The sequence below is a fragment of the Oryza sativa genome, chromosome 7, assembly GCF_034140825.1.
Source record: "Oryza sativa Japonica Group chromosome 7, ASM3414082v1".
Classification (NCBI taxonomy): domain Eukaryota; kingdom Viridiplantae; phylum Streptophyta; class Magnoliopsida; order Poales; family Poaceae; genus Oryza; species Oryza sativa.
Window position 1 is genome coordinate 26,707,212 of NC_089041.1, and position 14,831 is coordinate 26,722,042.

At 39.5% G+C, this 14,831-nt stretch overlaps 1 protein-coding gene across 2 annotated transcripts; it reads right to left on the minus strand.

The window, feature by feature from the left end:
- Nucleotides 1-1,015: 1,015 nt before the first annotated feature.
- On the minus strand, nucleotides 1,016-4,810 carry LOC4344039 (pyruvate dehydrogenase (acetyl-transferring) kinase, mitochondrial). 2 transcript variants are annotated; one of them, XM_015790646.3, is made up of 7 exons: nucleotides 4,451-4,810; nucleotides 4,042-4,071; nucleotides 3,381-3,642; nucleotides 2,992-3,172; nucleotides 2,608-2,755; nucleotides 1,670-1,874; nucleotides 1,016-1,410 (listed from the first exon to the last, which is right to left on the minus strand). In XM_015790646.3, exons 1-7 carry the CDS (start codon nucleotides 4,685-4,687, stop codon nucleotides 1,352-1,354), a joined length of 1,122 nt encoding a protein of 373 aa, XP_015646132.1. In that variant the 5' UTR covers nucleotides 4,688-4,810; the 3' UTR covers nucleotides 1,016-1,351. The 2 variants fall into 2 exon arrangements, with proteins under 2 accessions (XP_015646132.1, XP_015646133.1); XM_015790647.2 differs by lacking the exon at nucleotides 4,042-4,071.
- Between the last annotated feature and the right edge of the window lie 10,021 nt (nucleotides 4,811-14,831).

Genomic DNA, 14,831 nt, shown 5'->3' on the forward strand with positions numbered 1-14,831 from the left:
CAGTTTTCTAACTCGTTGGAAGAATGAAGACGATGATCGATGCTCGTTTATATGGTTTTGCACATGTTGAAGTTGATCGATGTTGTGACTGCACTCATTTGCTCGTATCTCTTGTGGTAATCTAAGATATAGAGCCTCTTTGTTCTATTTTCTCATATTCTTCCTTTCTTGCTTTTGTAACAACAGGGTTGTGATATATCCTCTTATTTAATATATGGGAGAATAGCATATTTGGTCCTTCAACTTTTGCTTGGAGATCAATATGGTCATTGATATTTCATTTTGTTCAAACTGGTCCTCAAAGTCTATCTTTCAGTCTGCTATGGTCCTTAGACCCACCAGAAAACATCACGCACACATACCGTCTCACAATCTTATACAGATTTGTCATGAAATGTCTAATATACCCTTACATACAACATAAGAGAGAAAAAAGAAAAATGTCACACACATTTGCAAATACTCAAATATATCGATTTGTCTATCAATACATCTAACATAATCAATTTTGTGTATATATCAATTCTTGGGATTAGATTAAATTATCTAATCATATAAAATTAATTAGTTACAGTATTTCATATCACATACAAATGGACAGATCAGACATTTCACCATCCATTTTTAATAAGATGATGACATGGCATGTCTACATTACGCTTCTAGTGGACCTAAGGTTCATATTGGACCATATGACAAAGTTTATAGATCTGATTGGAAAAAATAAAATATCAAGGACCATATTGACCTCAAAGCGAAAATTTAGGGACCAAATGTGCTATTCTCCCTTAATATATTTTATCATGTTTCGAAAAAAAAAACAGAAAATAGTTCATGCTTTGTTAACTTTAGGATGAACTAGTTGGTGCTAAACTCAACACCAAGCTTTTATAACCCCTAGGTGCATACTTGATTTGCAAAATTCCAGAACCGACAGCACGAGGTTTTCTCCCCAGATCAATGGACAGAGAAGTTTCAAAAGCTGCAAACTATATGTAGAACAAAAGACATTCACTTGATGAAGTTAGCTTACTACTGATAACTATCAAAGTACAATCTGCACCAAGCCATGAAGCTCAACAAGTACGAGAAGTATGAACAATGCCATGTGCGTGGCAGAAGAATTCTACATTTCGCTACAAGGCAGAGTAGAGAGAGAGAGAAAGAGAGAGAGGAGACTTGTGCTCATGCTGCTGCAAAGCTGAAGTGATGAAACCGTGGCAACTACTGTAGAAGGTTAACAGCTATAGGTGGCTGGCACTTGAAAACAATATTCCAAACCAGCCCAGGAATTACAAGAGACAAGAGCAACCTAATTAATTACAGAGATGGTATCAGGACAGGGAAGCCTTCAAGGCAAGGGCTCCTCCGAATCTCCCAACCGTGACAAGTGCAGGTAAGCATCGGTGCCTAAATGACAGAAAAGGCAAGACTGGTCAGATCAACATATAGTGGATTATAAATCTAGAATTTGTGATAATTGCAAAACAAAGAAATACACAAAAAATAATCAGTTAAACATGGATGGATTGTTCAGCATCTAATTCTATAACAAGTAATTGGACTTTGTCAGCACATAAAAAAACAGAAAACCTCAGCTAAACAAAGGCTAAATTATTAGACATTCACATTGGTTAGAAATCAGAAAGGAAATGAAGTGTGGGAATACCGTATCCTTCCATAGAGATGATTTGCAGGTCACCACCAAAATATCGAGCATACAGGCGACTGATTGGAAGACCATAGCCATATCCAGCCATAGTTACTCCTTCACTAGGGCAATCCATATCAGGTGGATTCTTTGCAGTGCTATATAGATATGTGAAAATTCTTGGAAGGCCGCTCCTTGGTATTCCACCACCTTCATCACTAACCTGCATCAGCATAACATTGATGTTGAAACACTTAAATATCACTTCCCTTATTTTATGAAAATTCCAACTCCCTGATGTTTCCTCACATGGAATATTTCTCAAATTTATTCCAACTAGAATACATTATATATTGCACCAAAAGATTGAGCAAGATGTAACTTCTAACGACGGAAAGCATCTGCCACGTAAAAAGACAGTAGCACCTATCATTCTTGACACTGACCAGTTTCTAGTAATGATAGTAATGATATGCCCCACAAATAACATGGCAGCTGTACAGAAAGGCAGCTTGACTTGCATCACATAATAACAGTATATCAAATAATGTTCTTCAGCTAATTAAATTTTCTGTTCGTCAATATTACTAGAAACAAATATACCATTCAATTTGCATCCACTTCAAAGATAAAATATAGCATCTTTCTTACTGCCAGATTGGTTTAAAGTTGAGACATGTCCTGTTCAGCAGCCAGCGCTAATTCTTACCTGATCCTTCTGCCAGTCACCATCCAACTCAACTAATTCGATATAACTATATAAGTCAGAGTTATTCATATTTGCTATTTATGCCAAGAATGTTAAAATCGTATGATAAATTGGTGCCAGTGGAACTTCCATTACAGTCATTTGAGTCTAAAAACTTGTAAAGGTACAACTCATTTAATGACTGCTCATACCCAGGGAGCTAGGATGCTATTAATAACAGATGTTTGGTGATGTAATAGATGAATACCTTGATAGTTACATCCTCTGCCCCATCAGCAACGATAATTCTAACTGGAGGAACATCTTTATCGGAATTCATATATCGTTCCTGTACTGCACGCAAGGAGTTCTTCACCAATTCAAATAGCATGAGATGTAGATGTGATGAAACATATCTGCAGTTTACAAGGTTAAAGGAGTTAACACATTAGTATGCCAAAATTTAGTAGGCAGTAAAAGATGACCCCGAACAAATTATGTCTTATAAGAATAGTCAAATTGAACAGAAAACAAGCTCTATGACAATAGAAGAATAATCACACAAGATGCACTAACAGAAAACATGAACTGGACTAAAACATGGTTAATGAAGTTTGAAAAAAACTAATGTTAATTTATATCGGAGACTTACGGAAATGTAAAAGTTGGGTCTCCATAGATGTCAATCTCAGGAGCTGATCCATATTCCCTCAAACAAATAGAACGGGCATCTTCACTGGCAGCTTGAGCCACCTGTATAGGGGACAATTCTGTATTAATGAGGCCTATGACGCCAGGCTCTGGGTCAGGATCATGCAAAGCCACATGCTGCCCTGAAATTAAGCAAGTTGACAATAACTCAGAACAAGAATCTATCAATAACTAGAACTGCACTCTTATATGATTAGACAAATTAGCACATAAACCACCATACGATTTAGGACAGGTTAGGAGATAAAGTTGACTAAAAAAAGATGTCACTGCCGGTACACCAAATCCAGAGTTGCATTATGACAAAAAAGCAGTGTCAAGCTTGCTAACCTATAAGCATGCGGATCCCAATCCTTGACATGTAGAATCTGTCAAGAAACTCGTGGATCTCGTCAAATGCAGTGGGGATCTTCCTTGTGCGATACTGCTCGTTCTTGAGCTGTTGAACTCCCAGTGCCATCGTTGGAACCACATTATTGTGGCGTACTTTGATCATCTTGATCATCTGCGTAAAAGCGAGCTCGTCGTTCCTATTCCTCACTTCTGGAAAGTATCTGATGTCGCGGAAAGAGTCCAAGTACCAATCCCGCACCTTCAAATATGGCGAACAAACCCACCATCAGTCCCACAATAAGAAACTTAAAATTTGCATGAATGAATTCAGCTGCGAAAATTCCTTGATTAAATATTTACTCTGTGCTGACTCCAAAATTATTCTAGTACAGGCGTGATAAGATCAATAAGACAGCACAACATAAACTTGAAGCAAATTAAGAACCCCCGACCCCACTCCAAGAGAACAAAATTCAAGCAAGTTGGCGAGCAAGAATATCTAAAATTGCCCCCCTTATCCTACTTTTTTTAGAACACCTTTCGAATATTAACAACACAAACACACAATTGATGCTGTGTCAAGAGTTATCGACTACTACACCAATTTCAACCAATACAAATCGCACATTTTAAGTAGTTGCATGTGGTAGTGATGTACCTTATTCACACTCCACTCCCCCAGAATTACCTTTCAAAAAAAATTTCCCAGAATTAATGATAAAGGTGATATTCTAATAATAACAAAACATGAAAGACATCAAAGGATCCATCCAAAAGGCGCCACCTCTTTTTAGAATAATTCCTATTAAACATCACTGCAAGATAAGCAGATTCAGATAAGCATGCAACGGCATAACCCATCCATAATCAACCGAGCCACACACCGAAAACTCGCCATTAATTCATCATCCATCCACGGGCCAAAACGACAGAACAAACAATCGCCATGATTCAGTGTGGGCATAGAGTAATATACATCCAATCGCCCACCAAATCATCAATCAATCAACCAATCGATCACAACGAACACACAGAGAGATAGAGAGGTGCGCGTGGTAAGTAACTACCTTGAGGATGGCGGGCTTGCGGGAGAGGCCGAAGGGGAGGGACTCGAGCTCGAGCGCGCGGCGCGCGATCCGGATTGGGAGCTCCTTCTGCAGGAACTGCGCGGAGAGCAGCAGGTTCCGCTCCGTGGGGCGCGACCCGAACTCCATCATGTAGCGCAGGCTCACCCCCGTCTGCTTCATGCTCCCCCACCTCCCCACCTCCTCCGCCACCGCCCTCGCCACCGGCTCCGACGCCATCCTCCCCCCACCTCCACCTCCACTTCTACCTCCTTCACCGGCGGCGAGATTTGGGGATCGACGAGCGCGGCATGGGAGGCCGAGCCGAGCTCGCGCGCTTATAAAGCGGAGGAAGCGAAGAACAGAGGAGAGGTGTGTGGCGTCAAGAAAAATAAAAAAATAAAAGAAGAAAAAAATTGCTGGATTAGCGCTGCACTGGTGTGTCCCGGATAGAAGGAGAGGAATATGGTGGGGCCCAGGTGTCAGTGGGAGAGGGGTATCCCGTGCAAGGTCTGTGGGGCCGAGGTGTCAGTGGGAGAGGGTGGTTTACTGGTGTCCAGCGCTAGGTCTGTGGGGCCGGGTGTCAGTGGGTGGTTGGTCATTGGAATCTGTTGTTAGCCACATGAGCTTATCTACTATGAATTAGTGGGATAAATCTCAGGACAATCGCCCCAGCTTAATCATGTGTTTTTTTAATCTATCGTTTCGACATTTCCGTAATCTTTATCCAAAAGTATGTTGTGCTTAGTGTAAATATGTTCGATCAGAATTTCCGAAACCTCAAAATTCAAAAAGTTCTAATTGGATCGAATAAACAAGCATTCCTCGTATATTAATGGCCGAAGGAATATTTTTGAACTAAATTAGGCCTATGTTTAGAGTACAATTAAACTTTAGTAGAGGGATGCGGTCATGGTCGACGACGAAGACGACTTCACACGGAAATTTGGTCCAATGGCACTACCAGGAGAATGAATCTTTTTTATGCTAAATGAATCATTTCATTTATGCTAATTTACTAGTGGACACTATTCATGGAAGATTCAGGCCACATGCTCATTTTCCCCCCACATGCATGCACAACACCACCAAACCGCAGAAAATGACCCCAAACGATTCCAGGCCTCAAAATTCTCCAAAATCAAGAATAAATATCCATGGGTTAAATTTTTAAAATTAACCATATCAGTAGGAAATATCACAGTGGTTAAGAATCTTTCAGAAAGAGATATGGCTAGCTTTATACCATAAGTTGTGATCTAAGTGACAAAGGCCATTGGAGAGAGTTCCAGGCATGGAGCGAGGCAGGATGGCCACAGGTTTGGATCCATGGTGGTGGAGAGATCCAACGATTCGGCGCAAAGGGAGAACCATAGGTTTTGTTTGTAATAATCATCAGTGTAATACGTTATTACCTTCGAGGCTTAATTCTTTTCGGATTATTTATCGAATTGTTGAAACGAATTGTTTACTTCACGTTTTTAAAAAAATATTCATTTTTTTGAATGAAAAAAACTTTCTTCTACTATATTTGCTCAGAGAACTTGTTTTAAGAGATTATCAAGTTTATTTACCAAAACAATTAACTTGTGTACAAAATAGATAAATCAAAAATAATAATTCGCTCAACGATCTATTTCAAATCTAAGCGTTTAGATCACTTGATTGATTCCAACTGTAATAATCAAGGCGTTGCTTGCTCGGAGAGGGCAATGATGTGGGTCAGAAACATCGCTAGCTGGTAATTAACTCGCCCATTTAATTAACAGAAATGTGACATCTCTGAAACCAAGGTTCACTGATTGGTCTGCACATAGCATTATATGGCTAGAGATATTTGCAGGAGCAACATTAATTTGTGACTTATTATTTCACTTAGGCCCGTTTGAGTTCACGACGGACAAACATTAAATGCGAACATGAAAAACAAAAAATATTAACGCTTGATTAGGTGAGTTTGAATTATTTTAAATCTTAAGAAAATATATTTATTTGATATTTTAAAACAATTTTTGGATAGAAATTTTTCGTACGAGATGTACCGTTTAACTGTTTGAAAATCACGCTAATAAAATTCGAGTAAAATATGTATTTTAATCAGAACAGAACCAGACCTTATCACTTATCTGAGCTTGATAAATTTCCGATAAATTAGAGTGTTCTAATCAGTTATAATTCGTTTCATGATTTAGGGCGGAATTATTGGCGGCAACACGACTATCAGTTGGTACGACTCATAGTACAGCGGTTTGTGGTGGGGGCTATGGCTGTGGATGGATGGAGGGGAATCTCTTTTAATTTCTCTGTGTGACACGTCGGTCGGCCCAATAATGCCAAGGGATGAAGTTGACACCTCTGGATGAACGCTTGGCCGCCACGTTTCCGTCTCCTTGGTCATCACGGATTCCAGGGCCAATTAGCTGGCTGGTTCACACGTAGTCTTCCGTCGTTCATGTTGGTCATATTTTAATTACGTTTAATTACACGCTCTGTGGAGTATACATATATGCCACGTCTCCTGTGAAACATTGATTAAATTTCACAAAACTATATATTTAAGATAATATATTACAAAACTACAGATTTAACACTGAATTTCTCATAAAATTATAGATTTAAGGTAGAATATTATAAAACTACAGATTTAGTAACAAAATTATCGTGGAACTATATGTTTAGCATCAATTTAATTACAAAACTTAGATATTTATAACTCAATCATAACATATTAGTGCTAAGAATTTAAACCCCAAAACCTATATCTTTGTGATAATTTTATTATTAAATTTGTAGTTTTGTGATACTTAATCTTAACTCTGTAGTTCTGTAATAATTTCATGGTTAAATATGTAGTTTTGTAATACATCACATTAAATCTGTAGTTTTATAATAATTTGATCAAAGTACCTGCAGTTTTGTGAAATTTACTCTGAAACATTTTTTGGTAGAAGCACACTGTATACGCAGACTCTCGTAGCACACGTATACTCACTCATATGAACGTACACACGCACATCTTACTCATATGAGCACCTCCGAAAGACTGTGCGAGCATATCTTGAGATTAACGAAGTCATGATAGGCGTCTAGCACGAAAAAAAAATTAACAATAAATACAAGCATCGGCGTAAGTCTAGGACTTCAACTTAGGTAGACTGATTCCATAAAAAAACATAACCAGTTGAGTTACACTCACTTCACACTTTATGAAACATTTTGACGTGCCTCAAGCCATCAACCAGAATTATTCTTGTAAATTGTTTAAGCATGTTCATATAATTTTTGTAATTATAGCATCTTTTAAAATCTACAGCTCCATAAACCGTAGTTATCAAACCTAGAAAATAAAAATAAACTAGAAACTGGGAAACTAATACTTCTTGATTCTCACCAATTACGTCTTAGAATCTCAGGCTCTTCAAACAACACGTACGAGCTCATCTCTATAAACGTGCACATGCATACAACGTACACTATAATTGTCGATGAGTGATACTCGTAAACCGGATGAGTTGGGTATTGATGTACATTGTAACGAGGATCTATGTAATACGACATCAAGCAAACAGAAGATAAGGATTATACTGGTTCAGGCCCCTTATCAGGTAATAGCCCTAGTCCAGATTATATGGGACTCATGATGGAAAAACACAGAATACAATGGAAGTAGACGAATTCGATGATACCGACGAGATCGTAGTCGATGTATTCGACAAGATCTCCCGATGACTTGGCTCCGCGTACTCCGGCTTTGTAAACCGTGGTGGGTGTGTTGGCGATGATATTCGATGCCTTGTATCCCTCTCTGGGGGTCCCTTTTATACCATATATCATCTTGATCTCCAAGTAAGACTCAGAGACATCAAATCCCGTACGAGACAATAGAAACTCTATCCCCTCCTAGTAGGACTTTGGAAATCACTTAACTCGTAGGGATATTTTCTATAATTTGTAGCGGATTCCTACAACACATACGGAAATAACCCGTGTACATGAAGGTATACCATATCCATATATTCCATAAGTCGTAGAATAGGAGGTATGCCTTATTCGTAATCATGACAATAATAACCATCTCTGAAAACTGAACCAGAATATCTCTAGATTGATGAAGTCACCATAACGCCTTGTTATCCATGTGTACATTACCTTAAGAAAATAGTCGTAAATATGAACACTCGTCAAATATAGAACTTGAATATTTTACCATAAGAAATCACACCAATTAAGCGTGCACCTCCAAACAAAGACTCTAGTTAGTATATTATGCAAGAGGAGTGACACACGTCACACGCGTACAGTTTATTAACTCGACCGGATGGAAGACAAAAATGGTTGGAACGTACAGTACTAGCATATACTCGTGTAACGGCATTGAATATCGATTGATCTGTCACATATCATTGTTAGTAACTTTTTTGACAAGTCGATAAGCACGATCACAACATCTAAACGTCTTGTGGTGATATAGAGTCGCCAACCACCTCAATCTAGCCGAACGGCCAAATCAAGATGGGTTTTAAGGGAAAACAACTAAACCGGCTAGCGAAACTGAATTAGAGATCAAAATCAGCCTCTAGGCCGATTTAGATCGATACGAGGATAACTACCCGTCTCGTGGGCAAAACGGAAGGTTTTCAGGACAAACCTATAAAGAGGTGTCGCACTCTCGCAGCGGCAGCGGACGGTTTATGGCGCAAACCGACAAAGATGGACTAAACTAGGGTAAAATATAAAACATAGTAAAAGAACGATTCAAATAGATTGTATTCGGGGGTTTTACAATGAACCGGCCTTGTCCCTTAAATAGGGATTGGTCTTGCCCTCTACAGGCCCTTCTCTATGCCCAACTCAGGATAGAAACCAAAGGAAACACGAAACATGCCTTCCCGAGCAAGGAAACCCGAGACCCGACAAAAACAGACTTGGACTCGGACCCTGCCGGTCTGACCGCCTACATACCTGCGGTCAGACCGGCCCTACTAGCCGGTCAGACCGCCCACATGCCTGCGGTCTGACCGGCCCTGTGAAGGAAACCCGATACTTTCCAAACTTTGGCAATTTTCCCCTATTTCGTCCATAGGTGCCAAATTTGGGTGTAAACACATGCCCCCCCTACCTTTTTGGTGAACATACGTGAACCTAAAAGTATAGAACATGTTATCTCAGGGCGATAATCCAATTACCAGCCATAGGACTTCCTAAGTATCTTGCCAAATGCTCGGGAAGTATTTCTTCAAGTATTTCCCATTAATCGCTCTCTGAAAACACCGTCTTGAAGTATCTTCATCTCCTTTAAAGTCTTCAAACGCTTGTCGATGACGTCTTCAAAATTGCTTCCCATCAAGGTCTTGTAATCTTCAACTGACAAGTCGTCTTACTTGAAATACCGAAGAGAGCCAAGATTTACCTCAACTGGCAAAACGGCAATTTCAACAATGTTTCTTTACTCGACTCGGCTTATCCATTAGCCTGAGTGTAGTAAAGAGAAGAACTTAACAACTTAATATCATAAGATTCAGCAAAACTTCTTTGGACATAAAAGAAGCTCCTTTAACGTTTGAGGAATACCGAATCTATGAACAATATGCTTCAAAATAAAGTCAATTACCTCCGTACAAGTAATATTCTCGAGCGGCACGGCTTCGGCCCACTTAGTGAAGTAATCCATTGCAACTAGCACGAACCAATGCCCTTTTGATGACGAAGAATAAATTTGACCAATGAAATCTAAAACCCAACCTCGGAACGGCCATAGTTTAATGATAGGATTCAACACAGCGGTAGGCGCTAATTGAACATTGCCGATCCGTTAACAAGCTTCACTCCCTCTATAACATTTGAAACAATCATCAATTATTTTCGGCCAATGAAACCCTACTCTCCTAAGCAGCCAATTTATCTTACGGGCCGATTGATGAATTTCACAAATCCCTTCATGTAGTACTCTCCTAGAAACTTTAGATTGATCATTATCTAAGTAATACTCCATCTATTTTTCGGCGATATAATATTTGAGCGCTTGCCGCTGAATCTTCCAATCAACCTTAAGTGTAGGATCTTTCAAATATCTAATCAAAGGAATTCCCCAAGCTATTTCTAACTCATGGGCACAAATGTCCGAATTCACAATTAATTCGGCCTTTTAATCAATTGTAACGTGCCCCCCAGCCTCCTGTCTGAGATCGGTCAGACCGGCCACGCAATGCCGGTCAGACCTCCCTGTCTGCTCGGTCAGACCAGCCATGCAGAGCCGGTCAGACCGCCGGTACCACTGGTCAGACCGGCCATGCAATGCCGGTCAGACCACCCCTGGTCTATGACTTTGCCAATTTCGTCTAAACTTTTGAAATCAAGCATCGGCCTTTAGTATATAATTTTTCTTCACATAATAGCCAGATGCTTGGTGTATCAAATTATTAGACCAAAATTCCTTCTCTCTAGACATATGAAAAACTATAACATCCAACTAACATGTCTAGATGAATACTAATTCAAATGGCTTTTAAAACAATAATCACCATGGCATCAAAACACTTAGCCAATTGAAATATGATCAATAATGAATCACCAAAGTCATATGCCTCACACACATGAATTCCAATAAACTACAAATGTAAGTAATCGGCTTGAGCATGTATGTAAAATATTAGCAATGCCAATGTTTCTAAAGAAAACAATTGTAGAATAAATCATCACATTGACCATTGACATTAGCCGAATTACTAAATAAGCAAAACTTTCATGGTGTAATAATTATAAAATCTATATCTTATATGGTGATCCATAAAAACACATCCAATTTGGCTTTAAATAAATATCGAAGACTCATGAGCCAAATCATACTTCAAACAAATTATATGCCAACCTACCAATTCCACTACTTAGAACTGGCATTTACAGCATGTATGTATAATATCAATTCGATAAGCAAAAACACACATGTGCTAGATAGTAAGCAATGTTCTAACATGGCATAGGCATATAATATAAATAATGGGAAAATTGTAACCATGCCATTATAATTTTGCAAAATTTAAGATATGCCATCCTGACCCACATGTCATTGACTCATGTGGGTCCTACATGTCATTGAGATACCGATGGCATATCTCAAACTTTGAAAAATTATAATGGTATGGTTACAATTTTCCCAATAATATAATGATGAACACAATAAACTCATACCTTGCCTTAGAATCTAACAAACGGCGGCTCGAAGATGTGGTATTGTATCCATCGCCGTTCATCTTCTCTTGGTTCCCTTATGAGCATATTAATGTCTTGCCCCCTAAGCAAAATCGGCCTTCTTGATTTCACGATTTCGAAGGCAAGATGAATACCGCACTAACATCCATAGCATCATGTGAAGAAGACTTATCTTTAATGACCGATGATTCTTCTCTCATCAAATTGAATCCATCACTACTCCGTGAAATCACCGATCTTTTAACTTTTACTTCTTTAGGTCTCCACACTCGCTTAAGTGTCGTTCAAGGCTCTAAATTGATACATGTTTTGTTCTCCACATCTTCGGCCTCCTTTTCTTTTTGACCTATGGCTCGAAGACGCTGTAGCCTCCTCTTTTGAGAGCGAGATAAGCCAGAAGGTATCCACTTCAGCTGTGGTTGTTTTCCAGGAGCTAAGCAATGATTCTTCATATTTTTGGTCGAAGTGGAAGCTCCTATGTTGCTCTCAATTTTCCCTCTCACCTTTAATGCCCCCCAGTCTAATCGGCCTCTGGGCCCGGTCAGACCGGCTGCAAGCCATCAGTCAGACCGGCCAGTAAGGTCGGTCAGACCGGCCGTAGACTGGCGGTTAGACCGGCCAGCTGTCTTGGTTAGACCACCAATGTTGACAGTCACGGCGGCGGCTTCGATCTTCTTTGCTTGCGTGGTTTCCACCGCATCTCCAGTAGGTACATGAACATATTGAGACTCCTCCTTGACAGTGACGACCTCCGAAGCTTTGGCTTCTTTCCTCACCCACACCTTCTTCACCTTTTTCACCTTTGATCCACCGGACCGATTCTTTTGTGGGAAACGGTCTTGTCTTGAGTTAGAATGACTTGGTATTGTCCTAGGTGATTGCTTCCATCCTTGATGACACGGCATATGTGGTTGAGGCATCCATGGAATGTAATACATAAAAGGATAACCAAATGATGACATTGGATGTGGATACCATGGCATCACAACCGGAGGTTTATATGGAGTTGGTATAGTTGATGGCTCCGATTGCTTTGATGTTTGACCAAATCTCTTCCTACGAGATGATCTTGGTCTTTTCGAATCACTAGTTTGGTTATCAAATCGTTGACCAGCTAATCCTTTCTTGTACTTAGCCATAAGCATCTCAAAAGTGAGCTTCGGCTTTTTAGTCTTTTGGGAACTAGATGACTTATCTTTTGTAACTTTATGATCTTCAGCCTTCGCATTTTTGATCCTATTCTTGGGCCGAGGATCCCCAATAATAACACTTTTCCCTTTCTTTTTGCCAACACCAATAGAACTAACAGGGAGAGGATCACTAATAATTCCGGTCTTAGGCATAGATGTAACCGAAATAGTTTCACAAGTGACCGATGAAGTATCAATCGGTCTTTGCTCCATCAAGCTTGCATCTTTGAAATAACCATGAAACTCATGCTCCATTTGTGACCATGTAGAAATTGAATTAGGAGCAAATAAACTATACCATGTAGATGCAAAGTTTGACAAAGAAAGAGGAAACAATTTTAACTTAAGCAAATCATCATTACCGGCCTTACCACATTGATCAATAAATTGGTCGATATGCTCCATTGTTGTTCTAGCATCCTCACCTGTGAATTTCGTGAAGTTGGGCACCTCAAATCCTTGCGGGTATGGGACCGAATCTACGTACTCAGGATACGGCCTTTGATATGTATGCATAGCTACTTTGGATTCTATTTCACCACTATCCCGCAAGACATTGTCATCATCTTTTCCAACATCCACATGACCGATTTTTGATTCGGTCTTAGGTGACAATGCTATTTCATTTTCGCTTGTAATATAATCCGAACCATCACTTAGTTCGGCTATATTTTCAATGATGCTATTCTCTAAACTAGCAATGCAATCCGAACCATTGCTTGGTTCGGCTATTCCATTATTGTCTAAATTAGTAACACAATACAAACCAACACTTGGTTCGACTATAATGGTTGTTGCATTATCATCCAAGCTAGTAAGACAATCCGAACCAACACTTGGTTCGGATATAATCGTTATGACATCATTGCACAAATTATTAACACAATCCGAATCATCGCTTGGTTCGGCTATACATGATATTGCACTATAATCTAAGCTAGCATTTAAGCTATTGTCATCCACTCGGCTTTCCTGAGCCAGAGCTTCATGCAACACATGATCAATATCAAGAAATATTTGGCCATTCAATTTCTCTTTAATAGAATCAAGAAATCCATCATATGCAATGTTGGCCAAATCTTTGTCAGTTATTTTCAAACTAAAACATCGGCTTTTAATATATCTAAACCTTTTAATATAATCAGCAACAGATTCATTGTATTTGTGCCTAACCGATGTTAAATTAGACAACCTAAGCTCAGTTTCACTAGTGTGGAAATAATCATGAAATTTTTGTTCTAATTGAGCCTAGGAAAAAATAGAATTTGCCAGTAAAAAAGTAAACCATGTAAAAGCAGTACCGGACAAAGATAAAGAAAACAAGCGCAATTTACATGTATCCCAATTATCCTCACCATATTGCGCTAAAAATTGATCTACATGCTCCCTTGTGGTCCTACTATCCTCACCACTAAACTTGGTAAATTCAGGAATTTTATAACCACGAGGATATGGGATAATATCATAAAAATCAGGATACGGCTTTTGGTACTCTCTAGCACGATTCCTTAGCTTTGCGATATTCTCCCTGATAGTATTTCTAAACCAATCCTCCACAGTTTCAGGCTTTGGTGGATCTGGTGGTGTATTTGGTGGCCTAAGAGGTGGTTGTTGTGGCGCAATATAATTATATTGGCCATACCTAGTATCGGAAGGATATCCCCTATTAGTATCATTGTAGGCATTAGGAATATGTGGAATAGCATGTCTAACAGTATTAACAGGTGATGAATAATAATTAAAATTAGTACTGCTAATCGTGGTATGAAAACCTGGAAAAACTCCCAGGGAACCGGTCTAACCGGCCCATGGCCCGGTCTGACCGGTGGTCAGTGGTGCGGTCAGACCGGCCACAGGAGGCGCGATCTGGCCAGGATAGGGCACAGTCTGACCGGCTATGGTAGGCACGGTCTGACCGGCATAGGATGCGGTTAGACCGGTGTCATGACCGATCATACCGTTAGCTAGGTTTTGCATATAGCCGA